Here is a 17026-nt window from a genome sequence, read left to right as displayed (position 1 = left end):
AGTCCAGAGCAGATGCCCCAGGAAGCAGCCTGGGAGGGACGTGGGCAGGGGCTGGGGGAGGCAGTGGCACTGGGATTTTGTTGTGTTGGACCACATGGAACATCGTATTGGAGGATGTGGGAAGAATTAGGAATTGGTACATCAAGCAAATAAGGGGGAAAAGCAGTTGTAACAACAGAAAGAAAGAAAGGAAACATGATCGTACTGGGCAATTTGTCTTGGCATTAATCCATATTTGTATGATCTCAGTCATGTAAATACTGAGTTTACCAAGTGTTCTGATGTTTCTGTGTGAATTATGTCGGCTGAGGGGAGAAAGGATATGTTGTGTGAGAGCTGAATCTCCATCTGCCTGGTAGGACGTGAGTAGACAATGTCTAAAATTTCAAAATCAGCACTGCCAATCTAAGTTTATTACAAAATGTGAAAGTAAATACCCAGAGCAACTGATAACATGATTTTAAAGTGATGCAGGTGGCAGGGGAAGGTGCTGGCAGGGAATGCTACTATTTTATTAGTCATTCAGTGTGATTTAATTTTTAAACTATTGTCTTGCATTATTTTGGTTCAAATTTTAAAAATAATCATTTGAACAGTTCTTCAGACTTCCTCTTGAAATGATGCAAGGGCTTCCTCACTGGTGTCTTCGCTTGAGAACCTGCATGCACTGCCTCATTTCCTGAGTGACTTGAAGCAGTCCCTGCTGATTTGTTCTCTTATTCCCTGGAGTTTCTCTCTCGATTCACAGGCATGATCAGCCCCAGTGGGTTTGGGTTGTGGTGGGTTTCAGTGCTGTTGGTAACAGAAAGAGAAGACTTACTGATTGTTTGCTGTATGCCAGGCGTTATTCTAGAGAATATGTGTACAAAAACTTCCCACAGCCCAATGAGGTAAGTCGTGATACTCTGCTTCATAGTTAGAGAAACTCAGGTTCACAGTGGTTTAAATCATGTGTCCAGATAACATATCCACTAACTGGCAGGGGTAGAACTTGAACGTGGCTCTGGCTGGCTCCGTGGGCCTTGGCCCTGCAGGCGGCCAGCATTCAGAATCACTTACAAGGAACGTGGGAAGGACAGCTGTGAATAACCATGTGTTTGAATTGGTATAGAAATCAGTGATAATCTTCTCTTTAAATATAGGTCGTTCTGACATAAAGGTTAAGAATATTACTGACATATCCCAGAAGACACTGAGAATTGTTGATCTGCAAGGTAAAACCAGTTACCACTTGGTCTTGCGAGCCTATACAGATGGAGGAATGGGCCCAGAGAAGAGCATGTTTGTGGTGACAAAGGAAAATTGTGAGTTAAATGTTGCCACCAAGATACTTTTCAGACTTAAATGCATTGTTTCTAGTGATTTTTTACTTTTCACATTTTGTTGCCCTTTTATAGTGGGTAGAGGACATTGTTAAAAAGGCCATGGGATGACTTCATATTTGTTCTTACTAATTATCTGAAGCAATTCCCTAGTGAGTACTCAAAGAATTAATGAATTAAGGATGCATCTTAAGTCTAGAGTTCTAAATTCATGTTGAATTTTTATGCTGGTCAACTAGTTTTAAATTTCTTGTCAGAAATATTCTGTGATTTTTAACATATCAAGGGAAGAGTGTAAGAAGTATCCTTAAAAAAAAAAGTGTAAGGAACAACACTCATAAATCTGAGATGAAAATAGAGAAGAGTGACGGACTTGACTATTTGTCAACAGCGAAGAACTTTCATTTGAGCACAGGCTTATTGTCCAGCCCGGGGTTGGAGTTCATACATGCCCTTAAATAAAGGGCTGTGTAGATTTGGTTCTTGTCTGGGGGTGGTTTTGCCTCCTAGGGAACACTTGGCGGTGTCTGGTGACGTTTTTGGTTGGTGCTACTGGTATTTGGTGGTTAGAGCCCCAAGGATGCTGTTAAATTTCCTGCAGTGCATGACAGCCTCTTCCTCAAAAAATACACAACAAAGAAATACCTGCCCCAAAATGTTACTAGTGCCAAGATGAAGAAACCCTGCTCTGAAGAATTTAAGTATTAGTATAAAAATTAAGTATATTTAGTATATACTAAGTATCAGTATAAAAATTATTTAAGTATTAGTATAAAATTACACTTTTTAAGATTATATTTTAATAGTCTTCCAGTGTCTCTCAAGAAGTTAGGATTATTTTTTCTTCAAAACATCTACCAACTTAAATATCTTATAATAAAAGTTTATTCTATAGATTATACAAAAAATGCTGACTTTAATATTTGCAATATTCTCTTTTCAGCTGTGGGATTAATTATCGCCATTCTCATCCCAGTGGCGGTGGCTGTCATTGTTGGAGTGGTAACGAGTATCCTTTGCTATCGGAAACGAGAATGGTAATCATTTACTCTTGCTGTTTTGTTCTTAAGGGCGTGAATATTTCATTAATGTATTAACAAACAAGTACATCTTTTTGATGGAAGCTAAGTATTAAAAAATATCTGTGTTAGGATTAATGTGTTGGAGTTAATATTATGCAAGAATATGGCATATTATTTAAAGGTTTTAAAATTAATAGAGTAAAAGTCAGTTTTTCCCTACTGTATTTACTAATTAAAGTAATAACAGTTACACTTAGAAATTTTTTTTACAGTCATAAATATGGCAATAGCTAATATGCAAGATTAAATATAATGTAATGATTAAGATCTCATTTGTCCTGGTGACCTATTTAGAAAGTGTGTTCATTTTTATTCATTTAGGATATCATAGTGAACTAATGAGCATGGTCATTGGACTTAGAGGATAGTGGGGAGGATGAACATTAAACTCATACTCATTCGGTAAATACAGGTGTACAGAGTGTGAGTGGGTGCTCGGAAGGGTGCTGGAGGCGCTCAGCCAGGGCTTCCTGTGGGAGTTCCACTGGAGCAGAGTCCCAGAGAGGAGGGAGCGGGGGAAGAATGTGCCAGGCAGAGAGAGTAGCTTCTGTGAGGGCCCCGAAGTTGGTGAGAACTTGATCTTCTGGAGAAATGAGAGGAACTGTGTGTCTGGGTGCAGTGAGAGAGTGAGTGGGCCAGCCGAGGTGAGGTCAGCAGGGGTTCAGGAGAGGGTGCCGCGGAATCAGCTGGCAGGAGCTGTCCTGGGCTGGGCTCGGGGCCGAAGGCCGAGCTCATGTGTATGTGGTCCTCTCTGGCCTTAACTACGCACCATTTGTGATGAAGAAGAGAACATATTCTAACAACCCTGGCTTCTGAATCAAAACAGTAATAGTTTAGAACTGTAGACTGACTGCCCTGTTTTGGTAACCAAATTCTCATTACCAAAAATCGCATTTTAAAAATTATTTCAATACGAAAAAGAGATAAAATAAAGAGATAGTTTGGAAGTTAGAGCATTTCAGACTTAAATTAATAAGCTAAGTTGTTTTTTGGTTTTGGTTTTTTCCTGCATGAATTTCAAATAATGTTCTTTTTAACAGCTGTAAATAGGATAGGACACTGAGCAGATTTCCTTTTTGTTTGTGTTCAGTTTTTGCTCAAGATGAATAGCCTTCATTTTCCTGATCATCTAAAGCCTGTTAAGAACAGGGGAGAACTGCATAATGCAGATGTGTTCCCTGAGCAGTCGACCGTGCTTAATCCAGTTTGCAGTGTGAACATTTTGGTTTGATGAGTAATGCCCGTATTATACTTTTGACTTGGTAACACAATCACCATGTTAATTCTTTGCTTTCCAGTTCCATAAGATACATAAGATACTGCAGTTCTAGAATTAGAAGTACTATTTCTAGTTTTCAGATAGGAACTCTCAGTGTCTCGTGTCAAAAGCTCTTGCAAGTGATCACACCGAAAATGATCATCGTTTTATCTCAGATGTTCAAATTAGAGTATTCATATGAAACATCCAAATAAGCCTGATAACTTACTAACTTATTTGTTGTCTAATTGATAATCTTATCACTATTAAATGTACTTAATCATCTTTATTTAAAGGATTAAAGAAACCTTCTACCCTGATATTCCAAATCCAGAAAATTGTAAAGCTTTACAGTTTCAAAAGAGTGTCTGTGAGGTAATCCTTTATTTTCTTACATTTCTCTTTGAAGTACTGACTTCCTTTTGTTAGCCTTTTGTGAAAAGTTTTTAATAGGTAGATGTCATCGAAAGTAAAATGTGTTGAGAAAATAGCAATGCTTTAACATCTGCTGAACGCCTGAAATTATTCATTTTAAATTGTTTGCACATGGCTTTTTTCCCACTACTATTAAGAGCAAGGAAAATGTTGATATGTAGAAAGAACAAAGTAACTTTGCTCTAGTATGCACTACAGAATAGTAGAGCTGTGAAAAAAAATTAAAGATAATGCTGCTTTTCGTAGGAAGGGCGCTGCAGCAGCTTTTCGTGCCATCCCTAATCCCTGTTTTAAATTTATTCCTAGGGAAGCAGTGCTCTTAAAACATTGGAAATGAATCGTTGTACCCCAAATAATGTCGAGGTTCTGGAAACGCGATCCATGGTTCCTAAAACAGAAGATACAGAAATAATTTCTGCAGTAGCTGAGCGTCCAGAAGATAGCTCTGATGTGGAACCCGAAAACCATGTGGTTGTATCCTATTGTCCACCAGTCATTGAGGAAGAGATAGCCAACCCTGGAGCTGATGAAGCTGGAGGGGCCTCACAAGTCATTTACATTGACATCCAGTCCATGTATCAGCCTCAGGCAAAGCCAGAGGAAGAACCAGAAAATGACCCTGTTGGAGGGGCAGGCTATAAGCCACAGATGCACCTCCCCGTTACTTCCACTGTGGAAGATCTAGCTGCAGAGGACGACTTAGATAAAACTGCAGGTTACCGACCTCAGGCGAATGTAAATACTTGGAACTTAGTATCTCCAGACTCACCTAGGTCCACAGACAGTAGCAGTGAGATTGTCTCTTTTGGAAGTCCATGCTCCATTAACTCCCGACAATTTCTGATTCCTCCTAAAGATGAAGAGTCCCCTAAGTCCAGTGGAGGAGGGTGGTCCTTCACAAACTTTTTTCAGAACAAACCAAACGATTAACAGTGTCCTGTTTCCGCCTCCCCCACCCATCACTTCAGTCTGCCATCTCATTAAGCTCTTGTCAGCACTGGGTGTCTGGGAGGGATCCTGTGAAGTATTGAGGTGGACTTCACTCGCGCAAGTTACACTGCAAGTGTTAATGTGCTTTTAATGCTTTAGTCTAAAAGCCAAAGTACAGTAACTCAGAAATTCAGTCCACACATCTCATGATTTGGAGCTTATTTTTGATTCAAGGCAAAAAATTCTCCCGTCGATCTACCTTCAAGAAGCATTCAGTAATGAATACTGCCCAGTCCATACCTGCGAAACAAATCCTGCAGTAACTGTATTCTGTTGTCCACCGTCAGGTTTTCTCATGCATATACTTTATGGAATTGCAAACAGATTTGCAGGCAAGGGCGAAAAATATCAGAGAAACAATGATGTTTATTTGGCATTTGCTCCATTCTAGATGAAAACCAAACACAAATTTCAAAGCTTTGACATTATTCTCTGTCCCTGCAACATTTAAGAAAGTTGGTATAATTTTTAATGTAGTAACAGCTATTTACTGTTTTGTTTGATAAAGTATACTGATTTCTGTGCCTACTGTATAATGGTTAGCAAACAGTTTTCTCAGGGGTACAAACTTGGAAAACGAGTGTGACACTGACCAGCCCAAATCAGAATCATGCTTTCTTGCTTTGGTAGCTTTTTCAAACCGTTTCATTACTTTTTAGCTTTTATGCTAGCTTCCCTAATTAGGTTGCCCTAATATTTAAAACTTAAACTTCTAAGACTATCGATCTTAAGTTTTTAAGAAATTTTTTCAGTGACACAGTGTCAGTTTAATAAATATATGAAGAAACTAAGTATTATTCATAAACATATATAATCCCAGTGACTTACTATTTGAGACAACTACTAAGCAATATCTGGCAGCATTAGCTGTCTCTGTAGTTCTGATTGGCTTCAGTTCCTCCTGAGAAGACCGCACTCTGAGCCCCGGCTGCCCAGGCAGTGACGATCTTTGACACCTCATAGCAGGTGTTCCTGTGCGTCTTAGCAGTTCCTCCCTCTTAAATGATCATCCGTCCAGACTATTTGATTCAGTCCTCACATTTTTAAATATAAAACTGAAAAGATAATGCTTCTTACAGGGACAGATACTCAAGGGCTATTTTATATGAAGTGTCATGAAACTGATTTGAGGCGATGGGCATACCTGTATTCAAGGTGCAGCAGTTGCTTTGGGAGCTGTCCAGAGTTGTGTCTTCACAGCATCCTCTGCTACCCCTGGTTTTCATAAGCGATGTCTAGAATGAATGTGGTTCTTGGAAAAGCAGAATGAAAAACTCTAAAGTGTATCTTACATTTTCCCTGCCCTCGGGTTGTCTATGTATTTCGTCCTTTAAGAGGTAAGGCAAAAGTAACGTGAAAATTTGAAAGATCTGAATAAGTCAAGCTATGCCTTTCTCAATTGTCTGAATTTCTGTAATGTGTTTGCACATAATGGATCGGTTTTTTTTTCCTAGTTCATAATGTATCATTATAAAAACCATGTTGTGGAAAAAAGCCACAACAAGGATGAAAAAGGACAAAAATCTATTTAGGTACTCTCTCAGTGAATCCTGATTTTTAATTGCTAGGTTTCAGCTAAATTCCTGAGCTTCCTGGTATATGGACATGTAGAGTGAAATACAGTCAATTATGTATACACACAGTGTAGTAGAACTACATCATAGCTCATAGAAATCTTCAGCAGTGAAAACTGTATCAAACCAGAGCCACCTCTAGACAGTTCCCAGACACCGAGACCTGGGGCTGCCTTCTCTCCCTGCCGAAGTTTGTCATGACCACACCCCTCTCACCCCAACTTGTGCCTTTCTCCCCATCAAAACTCACTGGTCCTGTACTTCATCTCTTTAGGATAAGTGTTGGCTAAGGTAGCGTTTATTGATCTAAACTCCACCACCTTGAGATAATAAGGCCAGAAGAGATTGTTTGATCTCTGTTATGAATGCATGTGCATTTCAGCTGTGACCATCTAGATCCAGTGCCCTGTCTAACCTGTACGACTCATTTGTTTGGCTAATGTTGAATATCACTGGGGCTCTTGGGTCCTTTCACTCCATCCAAGACTTCACCACTCTTTCTTTATGAAAAAGATTCAGAGTGCAGCTCCCCTGTCCCTTGCCTCTGGAGATCGGTCCACAGGGATCAGTAGGTTAATGAGAAACAGAACTGCTCTATCAGTCTGGGCAGGCTCCTTATAACTTGTAGCATATTTGAAAAATGTGGTTTAAGTCTGAGGTCAGAACAGATTTCCTTGTGTTTTCCCATTAAATTGAAGACAGCCAGACCTACTGTGTAGATGGGAAATTATTACCTCCCCAGCCCCCACTCCACCTGGGCACAGGGGGACAGAGAGAGAGGAGGGGGCAGGGGAGAGAGAAAACACCCTCTGTCCCATATCCGGTCCATATTGTGGCCCTGGAGACCCTGATAAATGTGCACTGTTTGTCAGTAGTGGGACCATGTGCACCTGTGAAAAGAAGGCTTGCTCTGTCCAGTCGGATTAGCATTTCTTCCCAGGGGAGGGCTAACTAAACTGCTTAGAAGAGTTGGGGGTGGAGGGGGCTTTAAGTGTTTCCTCCAGCCCTTCCTAACTGGGAAAATAATTGGGAAACCCCTCTTTTTCTGCTAAAACCCAATCATTGGTTAGAAAATTCTTAATGTCTGAACTAGCATCATATCCCATTATGTCTGTTGAATGGTACTGTGTAAAGGACATGTTTTCACATCTCTTAAAGCCAGTTCACTCATCAGCCATTTCAAATCAATCTTCCCTTCTGAGGAACGGGGATTCTGGTGGTCATTGTGACTGCGTTTCTCTTGTGAGTGTCCATCTTAAGTAAACAATATTTAATATGACAATATTCTTGGAAGACTTAGCTAGGCTTTTGACATTAGATAGACCTCGTAGATTATGTATTGCATGGATTGGCACCCATATGCGATGGAAGTCTTCAGTGTGCTGACCCTGTAGAAGCCTGGGCCCCCGTATCAGGATAGTTGAGTCGTGTGTTTACGTGCTTAGATGGTAGAGGTGCTTTGTTCCTGCAGCTTAGACACAGAGGCAGCCATTCATGGAAAAGTTTAAGGGCAGAAGTATCAACCTCATTTTCCATACCAGCATTGCTTTCACGGCTCATGGATCTGAAGGATTGCACTTAGAACATCTCGTCCTGTTGCACTTTCGGAAACTGTGGTAAAAGTCACATTCTTAAAACTCCATGCAACTTGTATTCTTGTTGGAAATTAATCCTGTGAATTCTTAATTGCCTTTATGCCGTCCATATTTAAAGAACATGACAGTCCTTTCTATGTTTGAATAATTACATGTAGTTTAGTGAAGGATACTAGGGAACATTTTCTTCCAAAAGGAATTTGGAGTTAGTTTTATGGTATTTAGAAATTAAAGTACTCCCTAACATGTCAATATGCAGAAAATGTTATCACACATTTTTCTACTGTTCAGGCACATAATCTGATAAAACTTTTTTTTCTATTTACTCTGAAGTAATTTTTGCTGTTTTCTGTTTTGAACCATGTTGAAATGTGCGTATCTTTTATAAAATGCCTTGTTTTCTTCTTTTGAAAGTATAAAATTGGGCATCTCAAAAGTCAAATGTGGGATCATTAGCTAATTACAAAGACTAGGCACATTGTGGACGGTCAGTCAGTGTTTTAGTGGCAGAGTTTTCCTGAAGGGTGGTACACATTTACATCTAGCTTGTGTAGATCTGAGACTGTTGGCTGGAAGGTTCAACTCTACTGTAGAAGCGACTCCACAGTGTGAGTGAAAACTTGGAAAAGACTCATGCGAAAGTACCACTGGGTATCTTACTCCAACCTAATTTTAAGTGTTCACAGTATCTTTTTATTTGATGGGTACACAACTTGGGACATATTTGTACCAACCCGTATGTGTTCTAGCAGACCAACAACACATTGATGTGTGAGCTTAATGGACTAGTACAGACAGTCCTGTTCTTGATAAACTATTTATTTCAAACTGGCATTTCCTGCTGAAACAAAGTTTCTTGGTACCCTGCCCATCTTATTTTTCATACCCAGAAGAAAATCTTTCACAGAAGAAAATGATTTGTGGCTAAACTTCCTGGAAATGCATCTTATAGACATGACCTTCGGGTAGCATTGGGAATGACTTGTTTTGAATTTGATCTATTTATACCTTCATAGATTGTGTACCAGGGCTGTTAATATTAAAACTTCTTGTTTCGATAGGGTGGTAAGATTTTTTATTCCTTTTCAATTAGTACTTTTGTCTTAACTATTACATGATGATATTCATGCTAATTATAATACAGGTGAACTATTTTTAATGTTGTTAATGGGGGATTAAGGACAACAATCAGCTAATTGATATATCCAGCCTTATTGTGTATGGTAAAATTTCAGGGAATGTGATTTGAATATATCCAAACCCTTACAATTATGATCTTGAGTTATGACAGGATTCTGTTATTTTTAACCATGAGTGGTACTTGTTTTCTCCCCATATTAAGAATGTTAATATTTTGGATTATAAGTGTCCATGTTACAGAGAGAATGTGCCTGTGCAAGACAAATTCTAACTGTGCAACATTTTTATGAAAATTGAAAATAGTCTTTTAAGAGGGAAACCCTCTGAATATTTTTATGTGCAGCTGCCTAGCTGAAGAACCATAGAAACAATAAATTCAAAAGCTCTTAAATAAGTAAACTGTAACTGATTGAACATTAACCAAATACAAAACAGTAGTAACTTATATTCCTTTTTTGGTTGCTGTAACTGAATACCCTGAAAACCTAGAGATGTGAATGAGGGGGAGATGTTTAATTGACAAGGAAACTGATTTTTATTACATTTTCATTTATCTTCTAAGATAGCCTTTGCGGTAGCCAATGAGAACTTTAAAGCAAATAAACAAAACTAACAACATAGGCCTTATGCTGCACTGAAGCCAAAAATACTTTGTATACCTAATTGAATGGCTCACTGAAATGTGCTGAATTTCTTTACACATTTAAAATGTACTTTCCTTTAGAAATACTCATTTTAAATAGGTGACTTTCGGCTTCTGAACTTACTTTTTTTCCTAAGCGTTCCAGTGGTATATTATAAAAGATAAAAAGATTTCTAGGTGGTAATACAGTTTTCATTAAAATATGGACTGTTAGGTTTAACCTTAGGATCAGTATTTTTGTAGTTGATCATAGGAAACAATACTGAATAATGATTTTCATAAAAAAATTTTTTTAAAATACTCTGTTTCCAGTTTGATTTCCAATACTTTTCTCCATTATTTATGATATATCTTTCTGTTTAATTTTTTCCTTCCAACATAATGTTTGGGAAAATGTGACTACGTTATGACTACATCACAAAAAGAAACCCTATTCCGTTCACTGTTGTGAAAGTGTAGGTATTATATGACACCCTGGGACTTGTTTTATCCGATTATTTTGTCCAAAAGGAGCAAGGCTTTTTCTTAAATACATTTCAATTCAGAATTGTTTGAAAAAGATTGGCCTGGATAGAAAGACATCCTAAATTTGAGATGGTGCCACCTTCAATGTATGTTCAAAGGTAAAGTCATTTTAAAACCCTCAACTTTCTTTCCTAGTAGGAATGTATTATCTTTTCTTCTCTTTCATCAGCTGGCCACCAGTCAGAAGTCCTTATAATGCTAGGAAATTATTTTTTACTTTCAAATTGCATTATAGTGAATTACTGTTTACAAAACACACATACTGTGAACAGATATAAGTTTTTGTCTTTTATAAGGTTGTTTGTAGAATGAGTGTTTTTTTAAAGGGATGTTATATGTTCAATATTTACAGTTTTTTATAAATACTAGTAACTGTTTACTAATTTTCGTTTGGTCAGGTGTGTGCAGATGTCGCTGAAAGATAGGGAGAAACTGCAGATCCAAAACTGTTTCCTTTTTCATTTCTTGAAATGTTACCACTACAGACTTAAAAAAACCCAAAAAACCTGAATGATCAGCTGTGATGTTCTATACCTAAAATCATGCTTAATCATATCAGGAAACATTTAAATATACACATACAGGAAGTAAATTATAGATTGCAGTATATTTGTCTGATTCAGTCTGATTCACAGAATTCTGAGTTTAATGTGGAATAAAACAACTCCATTTACAGAGATGACAGCTGAAGTATTTTCTGCCTTGTGAAAATTTGGAGATTATGTTGCTGTTAGAAGGGAAAATTTGGACATTTTATATCATTGTATAATTTCAGAATTTAGTTTCCATATCTTTTGGGAAACATGGTTATAGCAAGAACATAGACTATAAGTAACCTATTACTAAGACACCTTAAATGTAAAACTAGTATGCTCGGCTGTTAACTCTGAAGATGTTACTTATGTTTGTTTTTAAAACATGCATGTATTTAACAATTTTATCATAGTATTGTCATGGAAAAAAATAAATATATTTTCTTACAACTTAATACTGACAGATTTGGGCATTACTCTTTTTTTTTTTTTTTAGCTCCTGCTTTAAGCACTTAGGAAAAGTGGCTTCTGCTTGGTTGTTAATAATTTGATTCTATCTCATAAGAATTACAGTGATTATGAAGCAGCCACATAAGGGCTGTGACTGAATTTTTATACATTACTATGCCATTGATATAACCTTCCATATGTGCCATTAACTTCCATTACCAGCAAAGTTACCATAAAAATACCAACTAGTGGGAACCCAACATTATAAAACAAATACTAAATAAATACTGGTCCCTAGAGTATGTTTTTTTAATTTATTTCCTCTGAAGGTAAACATTTCTGAAGACTCTAGAAATATATCCAAATTCTATCATCAAGTTACTCAATTTGGAAATATGGGTCATTGATTCAGAAAAACCTCAGTGATTTTTTAAGTTATTATTGATTTTAACATTTTTTATTGATTTATAATCACTTTACAATGTTGTGTCAAATTTCAGTGTAGAGCACAATTTTTCAGTTATATATGAACATGTATATATTCATTGTCACATTTTTTTCTCTGTGAGCTACCATAAGATCTTGTATATATTTCCCTGTGCTATACAGTATAATCTTGTTTATCTATTCTACAATTTTGAAATCCCAGTCTATCTTTTCCCACCCCCTGCCCCTTTGGCAACCACAAGTTTGTATTCTGTGTCTGTGAGTCTAAGAAAAACCTCAGTAATTTTGAAGTATGAAGTGATCTTAAATAGAATTTCATAAGGGGAGAAATTAAGTCTTTAGTCTTATGTAGCCTACACTTATCCAGAGTAACAACTGTTATGTTATGAATGGGCCTATATTTAACCTGAAGAAACTGTAGACCAATCTTAAATTAATTGTTAAACACGTGTTAGTATTTAAGTACTGAAAGAGCTCATACATGTGGTCTGTCCTTCAGGGAGATCTCAGTGCATAACTAGTTTCCCAGATGGTAAGTTCTTGAGCCAAAATGTATAGCGCCATCAACCCCAGGAACTTTGAAAGGGTCAAAAAGAGGAATGATGTAATTATTAGGGGAAAGAGAAATAGAGATGTTTGAATGAATCATCTTTTTTTTTAATGTATCATATTTAACCTTAAACTAAACTGTTAGCTTACAAACTCAAGTTCATTACAAAAGGCCTATGTAGGAATTAGTTTTGAATGGCCTATAAATTTGACCCATTACCCTTCCCCTAGAGTGACTAATAGTAGAATTGAATTAAAAGTGCTTATTCAGTCTGCGAGAACCAGCGAGGCTGAAGTAACGAGATGTCTTACACTGATTTGGGATTAAACTCGAGATGATTTTATCCAGTTTCAGCACTGACTACCTGGGCCACCCTGGAGAACTGACTTAACCGCATTCTCATTCTCCTCAGCTCTAAACTGTGGGTCTTGATAACCTGCCTTTACATAACTGTGGGGATTCCAGAGAGTGTACATAACGTTCCCAACAGAATAGAGGTCAGATGATTACACGTGTCTCTAACCCTTGAGAAACCTCGGGAAAACCTTAGACTTTCTGACCAGTGCCTGAAAGGTGTAAATGCCTTAAAACTGGTTTAGATGCCCCAGAGGTGACATCTCTCAGGTACCCAGAGCGGAGTTACCCAGCAGAAGGTCTGCAGGTAAAGCACGGGGTCTCTGCCCATGTGGCCCAGTGCTGCGGTCCTCACCTTTCTTCACGTGGGTAATGTCTTCCAGCCTTGGGTCTCAGTTGAGAAGATGCTGCTCGCAGAGGTCTTTTCCAGCATCCCAGGAAACCTGCTGTCTGCCTGTCCAGCAGCAACCCCTCTGTGGTCTGAGCACAATCCTAAGGCTTCATCTGATAGTAGGAATTGAAGCACGTCTTAGTCACTGCTGCACCTACAGAGCTTAGCGATGTATCTGCCACGTCACTAGTGCTCAATAAATGTTCTTCAAATAATTGTGCCTTGAAAAAATAAAAAAGTGGTTGAATGTGTGTCTCTGGATATTAGAAATATGTTGTCTTACAGAGAGGTGGCCAGCCTGTGACATGGTCTCCAAGGATGGAAAGACAGAGCAGACCTCGTGGAATGTGAATGCCTCGGAAGAGGAAGGAGGCTTCCCAGGTCCGCCTGGGGAAGATGCTGTTCGTGGTAGATGCTCTTGTTGCTGAATGCGTTACCCTTTGTTCTCCCTCAAAGGAAATGTGCCTTCATCCTCTTATCTCTTTGACAAAAGCATGTAGGAGATAAATGGGCATTAGCTGAAGTGACAACAGCTTAGAGCCCTTCTCCCACCCACTCCCCACTCCCCACCTCTTCCTGCTTTGAAATATATCTCTTTCTCTAGGTCAAGTTCTCTATATCCTTCCAAATGGCAAGGGGCATGACCAAGGGATTTGCTCGTATTCCTACCTCTCTTCCCCCAGTCACATATCTGCTTCTCCAGGAGACAGTCCGTATCCCATCTCCCGATCTGCTAGGCATTTACTTTGTGGGTAGGTAAGCCCTGGAACTTGCTGCAGGTGACACTGGGCTTTAGTCTCCTCCTTCACCCAGAACTGACACATATCTGTTCTCTGTAGCCAAAACTTTCTTCTCTGGGCCAGAGAGCTGGGCTCCTGGTTCCATGATCCTCCAAGTTAACAGCCTTATGCACATAGAGGAGAAGGGGTCCCTCCTCCCAGAGAGAACTCTGGCCTGGCCTGTGTCACATGTTCATCACTGGTCCAGAGGTTCTGTTCAAAGTTACTTTCATAAATATTACGTAGCTATTGGAGGAGGAGGAAAAGAGAAGAAGGTGATATTCTGGGTGGACAAAACAGTAAAATACTACAGCTCACTGATCAAAAACTGGAAAATATAAGGAAAAAGAGAAAAATTCATACACTCTTTTTATGCACCATTAGCTATTTTTAGCATTTTACTTTTTGTCCTCTCAGACATTTTTCCTATGCAAATATGTATGTAATTACATTTACATATATTTCATATGTATATATACATGTATATGTATGCATATATAAAAAGGATTATATTAAGTATTCTAGTTTGAAACTTGATTTCAAAATTTAACATATTTTGAAAATGTTTGCCTGTCAATAGAATATTTATATGACATTATTCTTCCATGGATATAGAAAATTCTATCATATGGATGAATTCTTTAATTCAGCATTCTGGACATTTGTACAGTTCACTTTCCATCAAATAATGGATAACATTGAAAGGCAGGCGAAGATGTTTGGCCCTGATTTGTTTGGGACTAAGGAGCGACACTTGAATTCACACTAGGTGCCATTGGAGGACTCCCACACCACCTTTCCTAGGTGGTAAAGTGCCGTCTTCACCGCCAACAGACTAGTGAACATATTGATCTAATGCAGAGTTCTCCTGCTCACATGCCGTTTCCCCTAAGACAATGGAGTGGCCGGCAGGAGCTCGGGGTGGGGACTGCTCAGGGCTCTGGCTGAGTGGTCACTGGACACAGCAGCTGCCCGGCTCAACTTCCTCAGTCCTAGGGTACCCACAGCATCCACTGAACTCTGTGCTGGGTCCCTAGTCATTGGTGAAGGGTCCCAGGACCCAGGGGAAACAAGATTGAAGTATGTAAGTAGGGATTTAGAAAGATTTTTAAGTTCTCTGGGAACAGAAATTCTCTTATCCTAGGAGTCTTGATTTGACTCATTGGGGAAGTAGTGAACTGTGATGCATTCTTTAGATGGGACAGCATGTGACACAAAGTGCACTTTAAGAAAACAAAGCTGGTCTCTGGTGAAATCTCTCATCTGGAGTAGGGAGAGACTGGGAGTCGGAGTAGGTGAGGGTTGGGACAGGCAGGATTTCAGATGGCCCTGAGACCTGGGTACACACACCTGGTACAATCCCATCCCCTGGAGTGCGGCCGGACCTGTGCTTATGACAGGAAGTCACTCCCACGATTAGGTTTCTCGTCAACTCTCTTCGTGTTAGTAGAAAGGGAGGCTATCCAGGGTGGGCCTCACCTAATCAGGAGAGCTCTTACAAGAGCAGCAGGGCCCTTTGGAAAGACAGTCTCCTGCTGGCTTTGAAGAAGCAGGTGCCCAGTGGGTTTAAGAGGGCCCAAGCCTCCAGTGACCTCACAGCCCTGGCTGACACCGGTTGGAGGAACAGGCTTCTCTCTCCTTTTAAAGTCTCACCTGCATCTTATCTGGGTGGTTCCGCACATAGTGAGAGCCTGTGGCGGGGCAGGGGGAGGGCAGTGCCTGTGAGGAGGACCCAGAAAGTCATTCTGCATCCCCGCCCTCCATCCTAACACCCCTAAAGCCTCCAGACAAAGTCTGAGGGCTTCAGTCTTCCCAGCCAGAGGCAATCCGGTGACAGTGACCAAGGCCCCAACCCTGGGCAAGTCACTCTACCTCCCCAGCCCTGTCTGAGGGGCTGGACCAGGAGACCAAGCAGCTTTATTTTATTTCTGAGGTTCTGACAATGTGTCCTGAACAAGCAGTGGGTGCATTTTCTGCTCTATTGGACAGGGACCCCCATGTCATGTCCACCCTCCCCACAGTTGCCCTTTGAGCCCTAAGTTCAGTGAGAACACAGGATGCCTGCCACCGGGGTGGGGAGGTCACCAGGCTGCAGGCCTGTAGCCCCACCCCCACCCCCACCGCCCTCTGGGAAGCTGGTCCCTTCACTCTGTCTCTGCTCACCTTCAGTCAACTTCCTGCCAGGGCCTCCCACTGCCCGTCCCCAGCCTGGCCCCTGTCACTTGTTTCTAAATAAATGCAGATGAGCAAACTCCTGGCACTGCCCTGGCCTTCCTTCTCACAGACACTCCCATCCAGGTCCTCTTTTGGCCAAGTCAGAGGTGCAGCCCCTTAGCACCTGGCAATCCAAGGAGGCCATAGCCCCAGGCTGGGCCCTTGCTTGGAGGTGGGCCACTGGGACACAGGGGGAGGCCATACCACATGTTTGAAGATCTCTGTGCCTTTGGAAAACAGAGAAAGGCAGCAAGCTCATCCCAGAGGCTGAGAGACAGAGCTCCTCGTGCACCTTTCCAGGAAAAAGTGCGTGCTCCTGGGAGCCCTGCGCTTTCTAGGACAAAGCTGTCTCAGCAAAGGCAGGCAGGAGAGGAGGGGAGACGGAGTTCTGTCTGCTGCATGCCTGTCTCTTGCAGTCGTTGGCTTGGCCAGGGCTGGGCAGGGGTCCAGGCGAGCACACTGCTGCTTGGAAGTAGCTTGCAGCAACTCCCAGGAGTGCTGGAGAGAAGAAAAGACTTCAAGCCCCAACCTCACAGCCTGCTGGGGGCCCTGAATCCCACTCGGATGGAGTGGCTCTGGCCTCTGCTTGTTCAGCCCAGAGTCCTCCTGATAGGAGCGCTTTGGAAGCAGGCAGACTTGGAGCTGTTGTGAGAACCTGGCCTCTGCCCAAATCCTCCCCACCCACAAGACTGTCCTACCACTGACAGCTAACCCAAGGGAGCCCCAGAATGCCACTGAGCAATC

At 40.5% G+C, this 17026-nt stretch overlaps 1 protein-coding gene across 3 annotated transcripts in view; it reads left to right on the top strand.

Moving 5' to 3' along the window:
- LIFR (LIF receptor subunit alpha) overlaps positions 1-11552 on the top strand; it is a 70522-nt gene extending 58970 nt beyond the window's left edge. For 2 of the 3 annotated variants that reach the window (XM_074357252.1, XM_074357249.1), the window contains exons 17-20: positions 1143-1304; positions 2266-2359; positions 3959-4037; positions 4404-11552. In XM_074357252.1, coding sequence (XP_074213353.1) covers positions 1143-1304; positions 2266-2359; positions 3959-4037; positions 4404-5027 — 959 coding nt within the window. In that variant the 3' untranslated portion in view covers positions 5028-11552. The remainder of the gene's footprint in view (positions 1-1142; positions 1305-2265; positions 2360-3958; positions 4038-4403) is intronic. The other variant, XM_074357256.1, reaches the window with a different exon arrangement.
- Positions 11553-17026: the final 5474 nt, after the last annotated feature.

Source organism: Camelus bactrianus, chromosome 3, assembly GCF_048773025.1.
Source record: "Camelus bactrianus isolate YW-2024 breed Bactrian camel chromosome 3, ASM4877302v1, whole genome shotgun sequence".
NCBI classification, from domain to species: Eukaryota; Metazoa; Chordata; class Mammalia; order Artiodactyla; family Camelidae; genus Camelus; species Camelus bactrianus.
The sequence above is the reverse complement of the archived record's forward strand: the minus strand, read 5'-3'. Positions and strand labels throughout refer to the sequence as shown.